Here is a 22,884-nt window from a genome sequence, read left to right on the forward strand (position 1 = left end):
CGTATTAGCGCAGGTAATGTAGGTTAATGACGAACGAGGCGCTTCAAGACCCTTTCTTGGTATCGCCATAGCAGTTCTGTGTGCACCCAGTGACAACAAGATAGAAGGAGTACGATGGCTTAGTTTTGTAGGAACAAGTTGCTGCGTTGGTATTAATCACACCATTATGTAAAAATCGGACTTATATGAACATCGTCGCTACACAATCCTGGCTCGACCCGGGCATTCATCATCATAGCCCACATCTGGTGCATATGATATGCCACTAGCATGCAATGGCGGCGCGGCAGACTGAATAGGAAGCACCATGGCGAAGAAGGCAGGAGGTACTTGTGTATCGTAGTTGATAAATTAAGTATTAATTATGAAAAGGACTGTGATGATACTGGTAAAGAAATTGTTGCGTGCGCCTTGCCATGCGAGTACCATATCTATAGCTGGTCGAAAAGTAAACATACAAATACATGCATATGATACAGTGCATTGATTGCATAAGGAAAGCAACCAACATCGACCGCCAATGTTGCATAATGCAAATCCGGAAAGGAATCGTGAATGATGTTTAATCCAACTCTTGCGTGGCTACCATGGCGGCGTATATTCCCCCCATAGCCACAAGCTCGTCATGTCGGCCCTGCTCAACGATACGCCCAGTGTCGAACACAAAGATACGGTCTGCGTGCTGTACGCTTGCTAACCGATGTGCGATCATAATTGTAGTTCGGCCTTTAGAAGCAGCGGCAATTGCTCTTCGGATTTCCCGTTCAGTATTGGCATCCAGTTGAGATGTTGCTTCATCAAGAAGCAGTATTTCAGGATCGCGTATCAGAGCTCGAGCGATAGCAAGGCGTTGACGCTGACCCCCTGAAAGTTTTGATCCATGAGAGCCGACCTCGGTGTTATAGCCTTCTGGTAGGCTCATGATGAAATCGTGGAGCTCACATTCCTTAGCCACATGTTGGATGTCTTCGTCACTAGCCGAGGTGCCCGGTCGTGCGCCTAGACCAATGTTGAACTTGACTGAGCCTGGGAAGAGATCTGGCTCTTGCTCAACGAGCGCTAGGCGAGCGCGATGGTTGCGAACAGCTTCTTGTCGAATGTCTTGCCCATCGAGATAGACTTGTCCTGCATTTGGGTCGAAGAATCTTTCTATCAAATGAATTGTGCTTGACTTGCCAGCACCTGAACGGCCGACGAAAGCTATGTTCTCGCCCTGTCGAATTTGGAATGACACGTCGTTCAAAGCAGGAACATTTGGTCGACTCTCATAGTAGAGGCTGACGTTGCGGAATTCGAGCTCGCCCCGTACACCAAACGTACCATATGAAGCTGAAGGGCCGGACAACAGGGCGTCTCCGTTCGATGTATTAGTAATGGTAGAGTCTAAAGGCGCCCGATCTGTGATGATAGTCGGTTTCTCATCATGTAGTGAGAAGACGCTTTGAGCAGCAGCCTTCGCCCTAGTTACTTCCGGAGCCAAGCTAAAGAGTTGACCTGCAGATTGTGCGGAAAAGAGCAATGCAGGTAGCACTATGAAGAACTCCCGTTGACTATAATTGCCGTTGCGCACTTGTTTAGACCCCCACCAATACGCCAAAGAGTAGACGAAATATGTGATTGAGAGCGAAAAGGCGAGTAGAATGTTGCCAAGCACGCTGAACCTGAGGTGTTCTTCATACGGTTTACGGATCGCCTCTCGATAGCCGTCGAGAAAATGAGATTCAAGTCCAAAAACTGCAACGATTTGCATGGAAGATGTCGCCTCTGAAGCAAGAGCTGCCGCGTCGTTGTACGCCGTTTGGTGATGTTCTTCTGCCATAGCCAAGATACGAAGGCGCAAGAAGCCAGCCAAGAGCATGACAGGGACGGCTGCCAGCAGCACTATAGCAATCTTCCATGCTACTATGTGGGCCAGCACAATGCCACCAAGAACAGACGTCGCAATTGAGAAGACGGTTCCGAGTATAACTCCAGAGAGCCCACTGATACTGCCACTGTCCGAGTTCAGACGCGACATCAAGGCATGGTGGGAGTGACCAGGCTGAGAAAACCAGGCAATGTCCTGCTGCAGGATCGTCCGGAAGGAAAGATCCCTGACTCGCAGAGTGAGGTTTTCTGAGACCATGCCGAATGCAGTTTTGCCAAAGGAATGGGAAGTCAGAGCGACAATGGCCAAGCCGAAGAAGAGCAAACAGTAGAATGCGATTTTACTGGTGACATCGTCAGCTCCAGTTGTGTCGTTCAGAAGCTCGACCAAGTTTCCGAATATGAGCGCCTCGCCAATGATGACTGCACCACTGAAGATGGAAGAAACCAAGCCGACAATTATGGCAGGTGTTTCACGGCGGCTTAGTGCTAATGATCTTCCAATCAATGTCAGCGCACTCATCTTAGGCGCATCGCCTTGCGACTTCGGAGTTGATTGAATCGTGTGGTTTGATTCACTCGAAGAATCTTCATGCTCTTTGTGCGATGAGCGAGTGGTTGACCGAATCGATGAGGCTGCGGACGGTTGTCCCTTCTCGAATTGTTGTGCTCTAATCAGTTCTGCGTAGACACCGTTCTTCTTAAGAAGATCCTGATGGCGCCCATCTTCTTCTACACTTCCGTCCTTCATAACGACGATGCGATCGGCATCTCGCACAGTCGCCAGGCGATGTGCAATGATAACGGTAGTTCGAGCGGCGCTCGCAGAAGAACGACGTAAGTTTTCCAGTACGATTGCTTCGCTCGTACCGTCCATGGCGCTTGTAAATTCGTCCAAGAGAAGAAGCGATGGGTTCCCCACTAGCGCACGCGCGAGCGTTATGCGCTGCTTCTGACCGCCGGACAGTTGAGATTGAGGCCCAGAGCTGATCTTCGTATGTATGCCTTCCGGAAGACGGTCTAGAAAATCGCAGTATGCCTCCGCCGCTGCAGCCTTGCACCGCACAAGTATCTCGTCCTCGGTCAATTGCTCTCTTTCTCGACTTGGTATACCATGCTTGATATTGTCTAGTATCGTCCCAGTGAAAAGGACAGGATTTTGTGTGACCAGCGCGATGTGTGAACGTAGACTGTGAACATTGAATGACTTCAGATTATCATTGCCGAGATATATGTGGCCGTAGGTTGGATCGTAGAGCCTCAAAAGTAGGGATGCGATAGTGGACTAGGAAACGGGCACATTAGTAACAAGACTACATCTCCCAAAGAATTATGCTTACTTTTCCCGAGCCGGACGGTCCAACAAGACCGGTAACTTGCCCGGACTTTATGCGTAGATCAATACTGTCTAAGATCCGGACAGTAGGTCGAGCAGGATACACGAACGAGACGGATGAAAGGACTAGGTCTTTCTCGAAGTGTACACTTTCCGCTGGCTTTCCTTTTGGAGAGTACACATCTATATCGGATGTCGGATGGTCTAGAACGTCCAGTACGGCAGCTCCTGCAGCAGCAGCCATAGCAAATGTCTGAATGAATGGACCAAACGATCCAACGACGAAAGAAGCATCTAGTATGAGAAAGACGACCGCATAAATTGTGCCAGCTTCTGCGCTACCATCTCGTAAGCGGTCGCCATACCAGAAAGCGAGTGCATTCGTTGCGTATGCCACGAAATACACCGAACCAAGCATGACAGCACCTGCAACACTCTTTCTGATTCCGATTCTCAATGCTGACCGCAGATGATGAACATGTTCCTCGCTTAGCTGCTCGAAGAGGCCAAAAGCCTGTACAATTTGGACTGCACGGATTGCACTTTCAGCGACGGAGGCAGCTTTCTCGGTGTAAACTGTGGCCTGTTTGGATAGATCGGAAACCTGCTTAGTGCCGTAGATAACAACGAATGCCATGGAAGGTATCACAGTGACGAACCTGGCTATGTTAATGACTTTTCCCTGGCTCGGCGAAGATGATTATTACATTACTCCAGTCAATCTCGCATTGAGCATGAATCCTACAGTGAACGCAGAGATAAAATAACTTATTGATGCGATGAAAAGGCCCACCTTCTCCGAGGTGCCAAGTTGGATGGTTTGCGTCTTCTCTGTAAGAATGCTAGACAGATCAGGTGAGACCGTGTCTGCAGTAGGCATCTCAAGTCAATATGCGATCTACGCAAGGCAAGTTTCGGGCATGTACGCACCGTAGTAGGTCATATCCATCCCCAGCGCACGATGCAGAAGTCTTTCTCTGGTTTTTCTACTCACGCGTTCTCCTATAACAGCCCAGCAAACAGCCCAGGCCCAGGTAACGACGAAATAACCGACTGCGACTGACATAAGACGGAACAACAGATGCTTCAACTCATCTGGATGAGGTGGGAAGTTGTTAATAATGCGACCCAGGACGACGCCTATCAATGGAAGCGGCAGCCCAGCCAAAACCGCAGTGACGATACCCAACACGAGAATGATTTTCGACCCAGCATCGTCCAGTTGTCTGTACAAAGTAAAGTAGGAAGTCTTGAAAGGGTTCAAGCCTAGGATTTGGCGGATGAACCGTTGACGAAAGACAGTAGGAGCATCAAAGGCTTGAGGTTGGACGGTCGCCAGTGATGGCTCTACGTGTCTTTCCCATTGCGTACTGTGACGGACAGACGGTTCGTCCTCGATCTCACTTTCCTCTGAGTCCAGAAGGGGCTGGCTCTCAGAGCTGTCATCGTCATGATAACGGGGCATTGTGGCGCGCGCCTGGCGTGATTCAATGCGATTTCGGTACTGCAGTGCTCAAAAGCAATTCATCTGCGCACAAGCGAAGGGGACGGTCTCGCGACGAGTACGCGACTGCAGGTTGTGATGAAAAAAGATGCCATAAAGGCGATATTGAAGTGAACGTGCAGCGTTGTTGATGTCAGAGCTACCCATGCGCGACATGGAAGACATGGTAGGAGCGTAGAACTAAATTAGGGTCTTGGCATGGTCATAGATGGCCCGCCTTGCTATATTTCTACGCACCAGAATGGCAGCGCGATGAGTTTTTGTTCAAACGGTCATGGAAAGCGCATGTGAATAAGTTTATAAGATATGCCCAGTCGTTTGGGTAGGGGCATGTGAGCTTGCGCTAAACGGTCTGGTGATAGACAGAGGGATATGCAGCGTGCATACCTAGTTGTTCCTGTAGGGCTGGGCTACCAGCCACCTGCGATCATGTCAGGGGTAGACTTCATCTGATAATTCTGTTTAGGGATGACCCGCCTTGTATGTCATTCAAAGCACGGGATTTTTCGGCGGCAGGCCCGGCATGCTTCTTCCCCCACCAAGTAGCGGCAGCGCTCCGAGATCGCGTCCAACACTACATCTCAACGGGATCTTGCTGCCTGTTTGCACCTGACAAACAGAATCCTCTCGGTAGCGTGGGGAGACAGGAAGAGGCAATGAAACATGACGCCCGACCAGCCAACGCGACGGCGTCGTCGTCATCGGAGCCGCGCCCACGCCTTTACACCCATCAATTTGCGCTACGATCCAAGGCTAGTATGATTTGGTGGAACTTCGGTTTTCAGTCTCGATTTAGTCTTGTCTCGAACAGTTTTCGTTCCTAATTCCCGTCCACTTGCAGAGCCGCCAAAAGCGTCTGCTTCACGGTATCAGATCTTACGCGCCGCTTGTCGAATGACACGTCCACTTGCCAGTCAACCAGGATGTATGACGCTTTAACCACGGACAAAGCGCTCAACATCACGGAGGAAGCTGTGACCAAAGAAATTATCGAAATACCTGTCGCCTCAGCTTAAACTTTTATCCTTCCTCAACACTGCTCGCTCGCTCTTTCCGAATCGGAGGTCGCGACGCGTTCTTGAAGGTCGCTTGTTGCCTGCGCCTACAACAGAGCGCTGCGGTCTTCGTGATTAATCTTCAAACGCGCTACCCAAGCACAGAGTATTAGAACTCGTTCTCACGTGCACCAACCTCGTGTGTACTGGTTTCAAGGTACTTGAGGCCCTTCAACCAATCACCGTGCTGCAGTTTCTCATCACTGCAACTTGCAACTAAGCATTATCGCATTCTGCAAATTTCCATTCAGCAATAGCGAATGCATCTTCTGCAGTTCTTTTCTCTGACATTCATGGAGGTATCGCTAGGGACGACAACGGCTCAAATTCCCTACCAGTGAACATTGCCACCGGCTACACTATTTAACATCTTACACGACATGATTCAAGAAAACGGCGCAAACCAGCGACTTTCGATACTTAATGAGCGACCTTCGATTCTGAGCGGACCGGATCTCCTCCACGAGCTTGTGCGGCCATTTGATCATGACGCAACTGCTATCGATTTCCTGGAACATGGATCGAAAAGGCGGAAGTTCTCCTACAGAAATCTGCACATTTTGAGCGACGTCTTGGCTGGCAGGATCACTGAAAGACTGTCGAAGCTCGAAAGTGTCTCGCCCATCATTCCGGTCTTTCTGCCTCAGTCTCCAGAACTATACATAGTCTTATTGGCCGTCTTGAAGGCAGGGAAAGCGTTTTGTCCTCTTAATCTCGACACACCTATAGAGCGATTGAAGTTTATCCTCGATGATATATCGCCTGACCTATTCATCACGTTCTCAACTCTCGATGAACGTATTCGAACAGCAGTCAATGTCGAAGTGGTCCTTGTGGATAAGGAGCTTTGCGATCGTGAGGATCGCCTCAGTATCGAATTACCAAGATCGAGTACCAGGGATCTAGCCTACGTGCTGTACACCTCTGGTTCTACTGGCAAACCTAAGGCTGTAAGCGTATCGCACCATGCGGTCACTCAAAGTCTGCTGGCTCACGACCGACACATTCCTGACTTTGCACGTTTTCTCCAATTTGCAGCTCCTGTAAGTGCATAAGCATAGTTGAATTCTGTCATGTACTGACACAGTGCTAGACCTTCGATGTTTCCATATTTGAGATCTTCTTTCCATGGTTCCGAGGGAAGACGTTAATTGGCAGTACACGTGCGCAAATGCTCGACGACCTTCCAGGAACCATCAACAGCCTGGAGATCGATGCAGCTGAACTCACGCCAACAGTTGTGAGCAATCTTCTCCAGGGTAGAGCGAGCGTGCCTGGCTTGAAGTTGCTACTTACAATCGGTGAGATGCTCACCCAGCACGTCATTGTCGAGTATGGTGGCGACGAGACAAAGGAGAGTATACTGTGGGCCATGTATGGACCGACTGAAGCCTCGATCCACTGCACGTTGCAGCCACAATTCTCGACGTGTTCACCGACTAGCACGATAGGTCGCCCCTTGGACACTGTTTCGGCTTTTATTATCGCCCCTCCAACTGGAGACCTAACATCGATTGGTGTTGAGATTCTCAAAACCGGAGAAGTTGGTGAGCTTGCTGTTGGAGGACCTCAAGTTGCCGAAGAATATTTGAATCGCCCGGATCTCACTTCTGCATCGTTCATTGAACACCAGGAGTATGGCCGTTTATATCGTACCGGTGATCGCGCAAGGATCAACGACCATGGGATTTTGGAATGTTTGGGCCGCGTCATTGCTGGTCAGGTAAAACTGAGAGGGCAGCGGGTTGAGCTCGGCGAGATCGAACAGGCTATCATGAGGATACCGAACTGTCGTACAGCAACAGTGATGATCGTCCAAGAATCCTTGGTCGCATTTTGCGCTGCTGATTGGCGTGAAGTAACACGCACAGATGTTCTCAACATTTGTAGCCATTGGCTTCCGGCATTCATGGTTCCTTCAGACGTTTTCTTTGTAGATGTCATGCCACAACTCCCATCGGGGAAGGTCGACAGAGACTCTCTCACCAGAGAATTCCTTAGCAAGGCTAGCTCTAATGGAACGGCATCGTCTACCAATATCAACTTGGGCGATCATGTGGGCCGGTCCGTCCTGAATGTCATCAGGCACCATATCTCTCCAGATCTTGGATCAAATCTGGATCTTGCTTTCGCTAGGATAGATTCACTACAATCAATTCGCATCGCATCTGCGCTGCGACGAGAGGGGTTTGAGCTGGGAGCAATGGACGTACTGTCAGCTCAAACGTTGGAGGATCTTAGTGCGATGTGCAGAAAGCCTACAACAGCCGCCAGTCTGCATGGTCCAACAAAAGACGTTCCAAGATCACTCATCCACATAGAGACCCCTCAGCTGGAGCGGTGGCGTAGCAATATCGCCTATGTACTGCCTTGCACTTCCTTGCAGGAGGCTATGCTTGCGGAGACGATGTCTAGGCCTGCCGCTTACTGCAACTGGGTTGAGGTCGAACTTTCGATCTCGCAGACGTTCGAAGACATCCGAGACGCCATACAATATTTGGCTAGCAAAATCGAAATCATACGTACAGGTTTCCTTGCGCAGTCACAGCATTCCGGAACCTTTTCGCAGATAATCTGGAAAGAACTGCTCGCCTCTCAGATCGAGGAAGTCGACAGTTTTTCAAGACTTTACACACTGCAGTCTGAGGAAGACTTCCTGCGGCCGTTCCACACGCAGATAATAACAAGCTCCGAACGACCTCGCTTGCTGTTTCGCATGCATCATGCTTTATACGACGGGTGGTCGTTCGATCTGTTGCTGCATGATCTGGATATGCGATTGCGTAGAGAGAAACTTGCATCACGACCACAGTTCCGTGAAGTAGTCCAATATCTGTCCCAGATAAACTCCGAAGATGAACAGTCATCTAGAAATTACTGGACTAGTCTCCTCAGTGGCTACCTTCCGATCTCGCTACCTAATTACCACGGGAGGGTTGTTGGTGACCGAGTTACACGGCGCTTCACTCGGCTGTCTGCCATCGATCGGTCCCGGCTCTTTGAATGCGCTCGCGAAATGGCTATTAATCCCCAGGTATACTTCCAAGCGGCTACTGCGTACGTGCTTAGTCTCTACAACGGTACAGCCGATGTTATTCTCGGAAATGTTTCATCTGGGCGAACTATCCCCGTGGCTGGTGTGGAGGATATCATCGGCCCTTGCATCGCAACTGTCCCCTTCCGCATAGACCTCAACAACGCTCATAGCACCCATGACCTTTTACATTTGACACAAGCGTTGAACCGAGAGAGTCTGAAGCACAGTACCATCTCCCTGCGCGACATAGTAAGGGCAGGCAACATACCACCGGGAACTCGGCTTTTTGACGTCTTGTTCGTGTGGCAGCAGTCAATAGCCTCGGATTCAAACTCAACACTTGCGGCCAGAGTCATCGACAGCGCGGATGACCTTGAATTCAGACTCACGCTCGAGTTCGAACCGCGTGAAGATGACATATCGTTACGAGCTACGTACGATACATCAACCTTCCCGGAGCAACAGATCGAATGCTTGTCACGCCAGATTGACGAAGTAGTGGGAATAATGTTGGAGAGCACCAACCACAACATCGATAAGATGAAATGGTGCTTCACCACACCTTCATTATCAATCGCGAATCCCACCCCTCGGCAGCAACCAATCGAGAGTGGTCCTGCTTATGCAGTAGAACAATGGGCATTGTCGGATCCTGGAAGACCTGCTGTCAAGTTCGCCCGTGTCATACGTGGTGGTCTAGAAGTTGAAAAGGTAGCGACCTACGGGATGCTGAACTCCTGCGCTAATCAGTTTGCCCGTGTGCTTGCCGATCGTGGAGTTGGCAACGATCAATTAGTTTGCGTCATGATGGAGAAGTCAGTCAACCTTTATATCTGTATCCTCGCTGTTCTCAAGCTTGGTTGCGGATACCTGCCGCTCGTTCCTGATACACCGATTGAGAGAGTCAAGACCATATTGAATGACGCGCGAGTCAAGGTCTGTGTCTCCGACTTGTCGACTTCACCCGATATCCGAAAAAATCTCCGAGTCGAACTAGTAGACTTCAACGCCACCCAGCTTTCAGACTACTCTGATCAGAACCTGAACGTGCCGTACAACGGGCGGCATCTTGCCTACGCTGTGTTCACTTCTGGCAGTACTGGCACACCGAAGGGGGTTCTTGTTACCCAAGATAACCTCATGAGTAATCTGCAGTATCTATCGACGATATACCCCTTCTCCGCGGAATCCTGCCTGCTCCAATCCTGCTCCCAGGCATTTGATGTCAGCGTCTTTGAGATATTCTTCTCCTGGTACGTTGGCATGTGTTTGTGCACAGCGAAGAAAGACGACCTGTTCCGCGACTTTGAGGCTGCAATCAACTATCTAGGTGTCACACATCTGAGCCTAACACCAACAGTTGCAGCACTAGTGGATCCGGAGAATGTACCGAAAGTCGAATTTCTAGTGACTGCTGGAGAAGCTTTGACAGAACACGTTCGAAGAAGGTGGGCAGGTAAAGGCTTGTACCAAGGATATGGTCCTTCTGAGACCACAAACATATGCACTGTTCGAGCAGCGGTTACTCCAGACGACCTAATCAACAACATTGGCATGCCCTTCACCAACACTTCAGCCTTCGTACTTGATCCCGAAAGCGAAGCTGTTCTGCCCCGTGGCGCTGTAGGAGAACTTTGCTTTGGAGGGTACCAGGTCTTTCGTGGCTACCTGAATCGCCCGGAACTGAACGCCACAAAGATCATCAATCATCCTACTTACGGGAGGTTATATCGGTCAGGTGATATGGGTATCCTGTTGCCTGATGAATCCATACTTTCCAGGGGCCGTTCGGACGACCAAGTTAAGATCCGTGGTCAGCGTGTCGAGCTCGGCGAGATTACCTCAGTCATGCTCGATCATCGGTCGGTGCAAGACTGTGTGACGCTTCTCTTACCGCGTCACAATAATGCACAAACACTTGTCATCTTCTGGGTACCCATTACAGCCGCATCTGACCGCTTCCAACGCTTGGAACCCGCCGAGTTCGAGATGGTGAAATCAGATCTATTCGGTCTGTTATCGCAACGCTTACCTCCATATATGGTTCCTTCCTATCTCATTCCCATATCATGTCTCCCAATGACAATGCAGGCCAAGATTGACAAAGGCCTCCTCCAGAGCTTATTCTGGAATCTGGCGGAAAACCAATTGGAAGCCACCATACAATCGACCGACAGCGACGAAGGTCCAGAAATGTTATCGCCATGGGAGAAAGACGTAGCCCAGGCTCTTGCATGGACACTCGACATATCACCGAAAGAACTCCGGAGGACTTCGTCATTTTTCAACGTGGGCCTGGATTCCGTGTCAGCTATACGCTTTTGTAATAGACTTCGAACACTAGATTTAGGCGACTTTGCCATCTCGACAGTCCTGAAGAACTCGTCAATTGCTCGACTAGCGTCTGCTCACGACCTGCGCTCGCACCCGCCAATACACGAAACGACCAAGCCCCTGACCATCAACGTGAAAAACTTCCTCAAGCCAGATGAAGTGTCTCGAATTCTTGCGCGTTATGAAGAAAGCGAGTTCAAGGTGGCAAGGATACTACCATGTACACCACTGCAAGAAGCAATGCTATCAAGTGGTCAGTCATTCGCAGACTCCGCGTACTGCAATACTATGGTTTTTGATGTCAAAGGAGACATCTTTCGGCTGCAAAACTGCTGGTCGAGCATGGTTGAGCGACACGAGATTCTTCGTACTTGTTTCGTTGGCACCGAAGACCCATCGTTCGCGTTCGCGCAAGTCGTCCTACTCGATACTGGGTTGAATTGGCAATTTCATGACTTTACAGACGCGCTGCCATCCTACACGCACAGCATCATCTCAAATCTTCTTCGAGCTGAGAAACCTCCAGTCTACTTTGCATTGGCTCAGGATGGACCGTCCACGAAGTTGCTATTCAGTTGCCATCATGCGCTCTATGACGGCATTGCTATCTCCACTCTTCTTGAAGAGATACAAGACCTATATCTCGACTTCAAGCTGCTACCTCCAGTCTCTCACGATGTGTACCTGCAGCACATGCTTCATCAGAACTATGCAGAGGGTGATGCATACTGGGCGGCTCTTTTGGAGGGCGTTGAGCCTACCCTATTCCCCTCCCTCACCAGTAATAGCTCGAGAGTTCAGGGAAGGCTTGCAACCTCATCAAGACGTCTACAACTACCGCTCGACAGTATACGGGGAACATGTCAAAATATGTCAGTGTCATTACTGGCGATTGTACAGGCTGCATGGGCAAAACTGCTGCACTTCTACACTGGTGAGAGTGACATCTGCTTCGGAAATGTCGTCAGTGGGCGCAGCATTGCCGGAGATGGCGTCGAGCGCATCGTCGCTCCTTGCTTTAACACTTTGCCAGTTCGCGTCAACTTCGATTTCCAGCGGTCCAATAATGCTTTGATGCGCCTGACGCATACTCTTAGTATTGAGTCGCTTGCTCATCAGCTGACTCCGCTTCGTCGCATACAGAACTGTGTGCTTCACGATGGTGGTCGTCTTTTTGACACTCTTGTCATACTTCAGCAGCCGAAATCATCGTTAGATTCTTCTATTTGGACACTTGAACAAGACCTGGGCGATATGGACCTACCTGTGGTGTGCGAAATCATCCAAAACCAGACTTCGAATACCATGGAGCTAGTCCTACACTACCAAACATCGCTCCTATCTACGACAGAGGCTCTTTTGGTTATGGAGACTTACGAAGCCTGCCTATCATCGTTAATCGCGTCTCCCAATGCAACGGCTGTCGATATGACGAAGTTGCCAACACACCTCCGAGCAGAGTCTAATATAAATTACGAGCGATTCGAGACTGGAGCAGCCTTGCTACATTCTGGTTTCGAACTCATGGCGGCGACGTACCCAGAACGTGTCGCGCTAGACTTCTTGCTCCCGAATGGCGAGAAGACGACTTGGTCTTTCAAAGCTTTGAATGAGAACGCAAATAGCATTGCGCATACGCTCATCGAAGCAAACCTCAGGCCTGACGATATTGTTCCAGTTCATATACAAAAGAGCCCACAGTTCTACGCAAGCATCCTGGGAGTTCTTAAAGCCGGAGCCGCTTTTGCGCCCGTACATCCAAGTCTACCTGAAGCACGCAGGAAGGTCATGCTCCAAGAATTGAAGCCAAAGCTCGTGCTTTGTTCGGATAACTCGATACTTTCCAAGAATCTAACCGAAGCGATCGTTGTCAACGTTCAAGCTGTTCCGCCCACGCCAAATAGCAATCCTGCCATTTCTAGGCTAAACGACTCGAACCTAGCCTACTGCCTCTTCACCTCTGGCTCCACAGGCGTACCAAAAGCGGTCAGCATGGAACATCGCGCTCCAATTCAAACTATCCTCAGCTCCAAATCTCGCATTCCTTGGAGCTCATCTTCACGACTACTACAGTACGCCGCTGTGACGTTTGATATGTGCTATTACGATTGTTTCCTGGCCTGGACATTCGGCTTCACCCTTTGTACCGCGGGACAAGATGACTTGTTGAATGATCTACCTAAGGTCATCAATTCTTTGCAGGTCGACTTGCTCGATCTTACACCTTCAGTTGCCGTATCAATCAAGAGAGTAGATATACCAAGTGTCAAGTGGCTGTACTGTATCGGAGAAGCCATGTCGCCCGCAGTTGTAAAGGAATGGGGGAGTGCGTGTGTCAACTCGTACGGGCCTACTGAAGCTGCGTTCTGCACGACCATTAGCCCCACCTCAAGCGATGGAAAAACTTCAATCATCGGCAAGCCCTTCCAGACAACGTCTTTTGCTATCTTCTCATCTCAAGGCGACTTGCCTTTGCCGATGCTAAGTACTGGTGAGCTCTATATTGGAGGTGCACAACTCGCGCGAGGCTACTTCGGCAAACCTGATCTCACAAGTGAGCGATTTGTTACCCGTTATGGTCAACGATACTACAAGAGCGGCGACATGGTCCGAATGTTGAGCGATGGTAATTTTGAGTTCGTGGGACGCACAGACGACCAGGTCAAGATTCGTGGGCTCAGGGTGGAGCTTGGCGAGATCAATCATGTCATTCAGGACGCCCTTCCAGACATTGCTTTTGTGACCACTCAGATCCTGAAGAAAGAACAGACGGGCAAAGATCAGCTTGTAACTTTCCTGGTCTCGCACAACAAGATCGAGAAGATCAAACTTGCCGAGCTGCAACAAGAGGTTAAGAAGGCTGCGAGCAGCCGCCTCCCGTCTTACATGGTCCCCGAATTTTTCCTCTTTGTTGATGATATACCAAGATCAATGGCTGGGAAGGTCGACAAGAAAGCATTGATCGACATATTCAGAGACCATGCAGGTGTCGATGCCCTTACTAACGGATGTCGATATGAATCTGACCATCAATGGAGTAAAACAGAGACCGAGGTTCGGGACACTTTTGCGCGACTGTCCAATACTTCGCGAGACGATATATCGCCAAGGACCTCGATTTACCAGCTCGGTCTTGACAGTATCAGTGCAGTTCAAGTCGCTGCTGCGCTTCGCAAGCAGGGTCATCCTGTAAACGCCACTGATGTTCTGAAGCATACTACTTGCACCGACCTTGCGGGATTTGTAGACCAGACGAGTCCATCAGACGTGTCTACATACTCAGAGTTCGACTTTGGTGCTTTTGAACGCAAGTATAGGGCGCAGGTACTGAATGATAACAACATTCCGGACAGCGACATCTTAGCCATCCGTCCCTGCACTCCGCTCCAGAACGGTATGGTCTCGCAATTCCTGGCCAAAGAAGGAGCTGTTTATATGAACTCGCTTCGCTTACAATTGGAGTTGAATGTAGACATCGACAGACTCAAGAAGGCATGGACAATGGTGATGGAACGTCATAGCATATTGAGAACTGGGTTTGCTCATGTCAAGGATACGCTTTACCCTTTTGCTATGATTGAGTACACTTGCGAATCCCTTGATTTGCCGTGGACTGTAACCTTGGAAGATACGTCAGACTCAATCGATCAATGGCTTCAGCAAATCCAGCATGTGGCTCTGAAGCAGCTGCAGTCGCCACCTTGGGCCTTGCGCATCGTTGAGGGCAAGGATCACTATGCTCTTGACCTGGCCATTTTACATGCTCTTTTCGACGCGCAAAGTCTTCAATTTGTTCTCGATGAGGTTACTGCTGCATATCTGGATCAATCTTTACCGTTACCAAAATCTATCGACACAACTATCAGTAGCATCATTCAGTTTAGCGGTGCAAAATCGCCCACTCGAGAAAAATTCTGGACTGACCTCGGAAAAACTGCAAACACATGCCGCTTTCCCAACCTTGCACCTTTGAGATACGGTACAAGCTCTCCATTAATTTACACGCGCCAGTCCGCGAAACCACTTCATGTCCTAGAAGACGGATGTCGTCATGCTGAGATCACTATCCAAACTGCTGGCGTTGCGAGTTGGCTCTCTTTACTGAGCGCTTACACTGGAGAAAGCTCAGCAACATGCGGAGTTGTGTTATCCGGCCGAATATTCGAAGGAGCAGAGGATTCCGTCTTCCCCTGCATCAATACCGTACCAGTGGCATGTGCAGTCACGAACGACAAAGTCGCATTCCTCAAAAGGATCATGGAGCTGAATGCCCAGATCCAGCAGCATCAATTCACACCACTCAAGGAAATCCAGACGTTGATGGGCTTTCCGAATGAAGCACTTTTCGACAGCATTTTTGCCTACCAGAAGCTTCCCGGCCGCACAGAGGCCAGTACCATATGGAAAGTAGCCGACGAAAGAGCAACGATTGAGTACCCGGTTTCGATCGAGTTGGAGCCAGTGGATGGATATCTGGAGTATCGACTCACGTTCTTATCGCATGCCATACCAGAGGAGCAGGCCAATTTGATCCTCGAGCAACTAGATCACTTGATGGAAAATTATACTACAATCAGTCCTATAACTGAGACCAGCCATACCGAGCAACTCTACTCTATCACGCCTGCTCAGGAGCCTGAGTTGCCGTCTAATGCCAGGCTACTCCACGAACTCGTCGAACATACTGCGATGGAGTACCCCAAGCGCATCGCATTTGAGTTCGTGACGGCGAACGACAAAGGAGAGCGGACTGTTGAGCAATGGACTTATGCTGAGCTGGATGCAGAAGGGAACAGAATTGCTCGCTTACTCGTCTCTCATGGAGTTCAGTCAGGTAGTCTGGTTGGGGTGTGTTTCGACAAATGTCCCGAAGCATCCTTCGCTATGCTGGGAGTATTGAAGGCCGGCTGCGGCTTTGTCGCTATCGATCCCGGTGCACCTTCTGCACGCCAGACTTACATTATTGAGGATTCACGGGCTCAGGCTGTGATGTCTCTGTCCTTTCAAGCTACCAAATTTGAGGGAACCGTCAGTGTGCCCGTACTGAAGCTCGATGAGATCGACTGGCGTACACTCTCTGGCTCGGCGCTTTCGCGCAACGACGACATCGACGCCCAAGACCGTAGCTACTGCTTATATACTTCAGGCACTACGGGCACACCCAAAGGCTGCGAACTAACTCATGAAAATGCGGTGCAGGCACTTCTTGCCTTCCAGCGTTTGTTCGCTGGACATTGGGATACAAACTCACGATGGCTTCAGTTTGCTTCATTTCACTTTGATGTTTCAGTACTTGAACAGTATTGGAGCTGGTCTGTTGGAATCTGCGTTGTTTCAGCACCTCGAGACCTCATCTTCGAAGACTTGGCAAAATCTATCTCCGATCTCAATATCACGCACATTGATCTAACGCCTAGTCTTGCTCAAATACTTCACCCGGATGAAGTACCCAGCCTTTGCAAGGGTGTTTTCATCACCGGTGGCGAGAGTCTGAAACAAGAGATCCTTGACGTGTGGGGTCCAAAAGGCGTGATCTACAACGGATACGGACCGACGGAAGCAACAATAGGATGCACTATGTACCCACGCGTTCCGGCCAACGGCAAACCCTCAAATATTGGTCCTCAGTTCGACAATGTTGGATCTTTGGTCCTCCACCCGGGCTCCGATGCCCCTGTTCTACGAGGCGGCGTTGGTGAACTCTGTGTCTCAGGCAAACTCGTCGGCAAAGGCTATCTCAATCGTCCAGAGTTGACTGCGGAGCGCTTTCCTTATCTCGAACGTTTTGGCGAGCGCGTATACCGGACGGGTGATCTGGTTAGACTCCTGCATGACGGTACATTCGACTTCCTAGGACGTGCAGACGATCAGGTCAAATTGCGAGGCCAACGCCTCGAGGTGGCTGAAATCAATTCTGTCATCAAACAGTCCGGCCAGACGATTTCTGATGTTGCAACGTTAGTACTGAAGCATCCGAAGCAGCAGAAGGAGCAGTTAGTAGCTTTCTTGGCATGTGGCAAGTTCTCCAGGGCTCAAATCCAGGTCCGGCTAGATGAAGCCAAGTGGATGGCGAGTGCGAAGCAAGCTTGCTACGAAAAGCTTCCTCCATATATGATCCCCACACACTTCGTTCCTCTCACAACAATGCCACTGAACATCAACAACAAAGCAGACGGCAAGAAGCTAAAAGAACTTTACGAAGCACTTTCCTCCCATGAATTACAGGCACTATCAGCCACAACAAGCGATCGAGATGAAACTTGGTCGAAATATGACGAGAAGATTCGCCATACACTCTCACAAACACTGGCTGTGAGTGAGCAGTCTATTGGCAAGGATATCAGCTTTTTTGAGCTAGGTATGGATTCAATTTCTGTGATCGAAGTATCGCGTAGACTCAAGCAGGCCGGCTTCGTGACTGCTAGCGCATCTTCGGTAATGCGATGTCCTACCATCCGTCGTCTTGCGAAAGTTTTAGACACTGGCAGTTCTGTCGATCGAAACAATGGGTCTTTTCTCGCAGCACAACAAGCTATTCACGCAGTTCGACATCGCTATAGACATGCCGTTGCGCAGTCACTATCGATCGAATCTAGTAGAATCGACGTCGTCGCGCCAAGTACTCCCTTACAACAAGGCATGATCGCAAGGTCGTTGGAAAGCAACAACGGCTTGTATTTCAACACTTTTCATTTCAAGTTGCATGACAGCGTCAACGAACAACATCTTCAAGCGGCATGGGAAAGTGTATATGCTTCAACGTCAATACTTCGCACGGCCTTTGCGAACACAGAAGAAGGGCACGTGCAAGCAGTTCTTCGTGGTGTCCCTCTTAGTGGAGTAACACAAACTTTGGCCAAAGACCATCAACTTGCCGAGCACGCAGAAAGGTTGAGACACAACTGGCTGGAACTTAACCGAACCCAACTCAGACATCTCTTCGAGGTACATCTTGTCACTACCCCAACGCAGAAGCTGCTGCTTGTGCATATCTTCCACGCGCTCTATGACGGCAATAGTATCGGGTTAATCTTCCAGGCTGTATGGGACTCCTACAACGGCAAGGACGCGAATTCGGTCGCGCCTGCCTTCCATGATGCACTCGTCCATGGCCCACTAAACGTCGCCGATGGAGCGAAGAAGTTTTGGCAAGACCATCTGACCAAAGAGTCTTCTCCATTACCCACCATTTCCAGCGAGCCAGCCAAGACGACTGTCGAAGTCACCCGTAAACTGCAGGCCTTTACGGGCTTTGACTCTGTGAGACGTCAGCTCAATGTTACAGCGCAAGCCGTTGCTCAAGCTTGTTGGCTTTTCGTGCTGCAAGAGCACGTCAGAAGTCCTGTGACAACCGGAGTGATAGTTTCTGGACGAAGCATTGACCTGGAAGGTGCAGACCGCATCATAGGCCCAATGTTCAACACCATTCCTTACCAGCATTGTCATGAACACGGCGAGTCATGGAAGTCGATCATCAAGAGAGTGCATGACTTTAACGTCGAAGCTCATATCTACCAACACACTGCACTAAGAGACATCATGAAGTGGTGCAAGAGAACCCCAAATCAGCCGTTGTTCGACAATCTTTTCGCATACCAAGTCGCACAAGGAGACGAGGAGTGGGCAAGGAACGATGTTTGGGAGATCTTGGATGGTGACGCTGTCGCTGACTATCCTTTGGCTTTGGAAATCGAGCAGAAGACTAGTGGCGTGTTCAAACTGACCTTAGTTACTCAAGGTCATGTCGCAGATGAAACCCTAGCAGATGAACTTCTTGATCGATTCGAGGCTGTATTCCGGCAGATCTTGCAAGATGCGTCTTGCATACCAGAATCGAATGCTAGAGTGAACGGTATAGCAGAAAACGGAACTGTTCTTGAGACTGAAGCGATCCGGGATATTGGTGACACAATTCATTTCGAATGGACAAGCGAGGCGGTCAAGATTAAGGAAGAGATTGCTAACCTATCCGGTCTTGATCTCGATGGTATCAATGGAGCTACTTCTATCTTTGAACTTGGACTCGACAGCATCGATGCTATCAAGTTATCTTCAAAGCTAAAGAAACGTGGAGTGAACATTCCCGTAAGTGGCATCATGCGCGGACTGACCATCTCGAAAATGGTGCAGCACATCTCAACCAGGGAAACACCAGACAGAGAGTCTTCCCAGTGGGATCTTGACCCCTTCAAACAGTCAATGAAAAGACATCTCGAGCAACGTTCGTCTGATACCGCTGGCATTCAAGAGGTGCTTCCCTTGACACCATTACAAGAAGCCATGGTGGCAGAGATGATTGCATCAGGATACACGAGATACTACAACCACGACGTGCTCAAGCTTCGTCCTGGAGTTGACATCGGGAAGCTTCGAGACGCCTGGAGTGCAGTCATTGCAGCCTCACCGATCTTACGGACTGGATTTGTAGAGGTAGATGACCCAGAGATCTACGGTTCTTTTGCACAGATCGTCCACAGAAGGTGCCATAACTTCTGGTCACACCTCAAGCTGGAGAGTACGCCAGACTTCACGTCAATATTCGACGAACTTCGACATGACACCGTACAGAATTCGCTGTCAACACCTGCCTTCCGACTTAGCTTTATCGATACTCCGGATCAATCCTACCTTGTTCTCTCTATCGGACACGCCTTATACGATGGATGGTCACTTAGCTTACTGCACGTCGACGTGCACCGAGCATACAAAGATCAATTCAGTCCTCGACCCGACTACGAACGTTCACTGGCAGACATTATCGCGACTTCCGGATCTGCCTCTGCAAGCTTTTGGCAAGACTATCTCTCTGACGCCGAGCAGAGCCTTTTTCCTCGACGATCGGATGCCTCTAGTGAACTCGGTAGCTACGTTCATCGCCATGAGCAAAACAGCGTAGTAAGAGTAGACAAGCTTCAAGCTTTCGCAAGGAGTAGCAATGTGTCACTGCAAACCATTGGTCAATCGGTCTTCGCTCTTGTCTCTGCATTCTATACTCAGAGCTTGGATATCACTTTCGGATCCGTACTTTCTGGAAGGGACGACAGTGAGCGATCTCAGCTGATGTTTCCAACCATGAATACAGTCGCCATACGGGTAATTTTGCATGGATCTGGAACAGATATGCTGCATTACGTACAAGACAACTTTACAAACATCAAGCAGTGGCAGCACTACCCCCTGCGGAAAGCTCTATCCGCGGCTGGTGTTGATGGTAGACTGTTCGAGAGTTTATTTATCTATCAGAAGAGCTCAGACACAGGGCAAGAACAAGATGAGGAAGAAAAGCTATATTCCAGTATTGAGGGCCACAGTGACATCGAATATCCTGTGTGTATGGAGATGGAAGTGGTGAATGAGGTGTTGGTATGGCGTTGTGCGGTCAAAGAGGAGGTTCTTGACAGAGAAGCGTCGAAGGAGCTATTGAATCGGATGGATGACGTGCTCAGCTACCTAATCGACCGATCAGAGGCACCTGTCATCGAGATCACCGCAAAGGGCACGTCAGTATGTGGCTTGCCGGCTTTCACGAAGAAGTCGTCTCGTACGATCGGTAATTCTCAGGCAATCGGAGTAAACAATACTAGAGATATACCAAGCACGGAAACAGCTATCAAGATCCGCGAAACCCTAGCCTCGGTATCCAAGACATCCGAAGATGAAATCACGAGCGATACGACTATCTTCCACATGGGACTGGACTCTATTAGTGCGATCAAAGTCTCTTCCCTTCTTCGCAAGCAAGGCATTGTTCTCAGCGTTGGTGATATGCTTCGGGCTGGTACGATCCAGAACATGGCCAGGCTATTGGACGAGCGTGCCGTACAGACTCTGGAAAACAATGCCGATCCTCATGAAATCATTCAAGAAATTACAGGAGGTCTGGATAGAGCAGGAATCTTGAACCGAGCTGGGGTCGACAATGCCGGTGTTACCGATATTCTGCCAGTTACTGCCGGGCAGCTTTACATGCTCTCAATGTGGCTGAACACCAAAGGGAGCAACTTCTACGCGGAGTTCACTTACGAGATACATGGTGTTATGGAATTCGGTGACCTCAAAAACTCATGGCAAGCCTTGATCGAGACAACTCCTGTTCTGCGGACTTTCTTCGCATCTTCTGGCGATGAACGAATGCCGTACGTAGCAATCGTGTCGAAAGATACAAGAGCATCTATCACAAACGTTACTGGCGATGAGCATGACAACCTAGCCAAGCATTTGCTAAGTATCGCTACCAGGCAACCCTTGGTGCACCTCTTCGCCTCGCAAACGGTGAGTGGCTGGGCATTGAAACTCAAAATCCAACATGCACTGTACGATGGTGTTAGTTTGCCCCTCATGATGCAACAGTTTCAATCTATCTGCAATGGCGCCACACCACCTTTACCGGATGATACGTTCGCCCAGGTGGCCGCTAGCGGCCACACAGCATCAGCGATGATGGAGAAGAAGACCTTCTGGACGGGATATCTCGCAAGTCTGTCACAAAGCCATCTGATCCAGCCGTCTAGGAGCCCAAGAATGAAGACAGAGGTTTTCGTTCCAGCCTTGCTATCGACCTCGAATCTGGAGGCCACTGCTCGTCGACATGGTGTTTCAGCGCAATCAATCTTCCTCGCTGCGTACGCAAAAATCTATGCTGTAAACTCATCCAGCCGAGACGATGAGGACGTAGTCATTGGAGTCTACCTTGCGAATCGCTCGCTGCCTATCGATGGTGTAGCATCTGCAGTTGTACCTACAGTCAACTTGCTACCACTTCGCGTGAAGACGCCACTCGGTCGAGAGCTTACAGAGCTAGCTGGCGAAGTTCAACATGATCTCCAAGACATCAGCAACCCATCGAATGCGTCTGCAAGCCTTTTTGAGATCAAGGAGTGGACTGGTGTCCAGGTCGATACATTCGTCAATTTTCTCTCTCTACCAGATACACAAGTGGCGGAGGGAGATACCCATAATAGGGAGGGCATCACAATCAACCCAGCTCAACACTGGCAGGAATCAGTCGGTAGGGTATCCACAATCGAGGATTGCAGCTTTGAGATACCTACTGGGCTAGTGAATGAGCGCGTGAACGGGGCATACTTGGTAAGTTGATATGAGCGACAAGATACAGCTGAATTGGAGAGAGACTAACAGACACATAGCATGCTGTCGATGTCGAGGCCACAATACGCAATGGTGCTCTGGATGTAGGCATCTTCGCACCAACTGAGATGACAAGTCTACAAGACGGCGAGGAGCTGGTACGAGATCTGAGGAGACAACTCGAAGAGTTGTAAAAGTGTATCTTCTTTCATTAATCTCTGGAATTGAAGAACAACAGGCGTCTGGCTTCTTTACAAGTACTTGATTTTCATAGTTGAATCTGTTGCAGCTTCTTCATGACTTAATCTGGATTCATAACTTATATAGACCTTCCACAATATAGTTTCGCTCAACCTACCCTGGTCCCCTTCAGCTACCTGCCTATCCGCCCAAACGCTCCACTCAGCGTCAAAACTCTCATTGTCCAAAGCACGACTGTAATTGCCACATTCCCCATCATAACCTCGTTATAGCTATCGAAATTCCAAAACACCTCGCTGCCCATGCCTATGTAGTTCGCCCACATGTGACCCATATCCCCGCACGCCAGTATCATCAGGTAATATCGTGTGGTGCGTACATCTCGTGTGACGGATGTGCAGAGGATGTTCAAGGCGGCGAGCATCAAGAAAAGGCTGCCAAGGGAGTAGGCGAGGAGTATAGC

At 49.6% G+C, this 22,884-nt stretch overlaps 2 protein-coding genes across 2 annotated transcripts; one reads left to right on the top strand and one right to left on the bottom strand.

Moving 5' to 3' along the window:
* Positions 1 to 562: 562 nt before the first annotated feature.
* On the bottom strand, positions 563 to 4,667 carry AA0111_g913 (Phosphatidylcholine translocator; the record flags this gene model as incomplete). The annotated part of the gene is made up of 4 exons (XM_028655654.1): positions 563 to 3,151; positions 3,207 to 3,861; positions 3,910 to 4,069; positions 4,133 to 4,667. The coding sequence occupies 4 exons, from the start codon at positions 4,665 to 4,667 to the stop codon at positions 563 to 565; spliced, it is 3,939 nt and encodes a 1,312-aa protein (XP_028511413.1).
* A 1,474-nt stretch (positions 4,668 to 6,141) lies between these two features.
* On the top strand, positions 6,142 to 22,414 carry AA0111_g914 (Nonribosomal peptide synthetase 2; the record flags this gene model as incomplete). Its single annotated transcript, XM_028655665.1, has 4 exons — positions 6,142 to 6,804; positions 6,855 to 20,682; positions 20,740 to 22,220; positions 22,280 to 22,414. 4 exons carry the CDS (start codon positions 6,142 to 6,144, stop codon positions 22,412 to 22,414), a joined length of 16,107 nt encoding a protein of 5,368 aa, XP_028511420.1.
* Positions 22,415 to 22,884: the final 470 nt, after the last annotated feature.

The sequence above is a fragment of the Alternaria arborescens genome (genome assembly GCF_004154835.1).
Source record: "Alternaria arborescens strain FERA 675 chromosome Unknown contig_2, whole genome shotgun sequence".
Classification (NCBI taxonomy): Eukaryota; Fungi; Ascomycota; class Dothideomycetes; order Pleosporales; family Pleosporaceae; genus Alternaria; species Alternaria arborescens.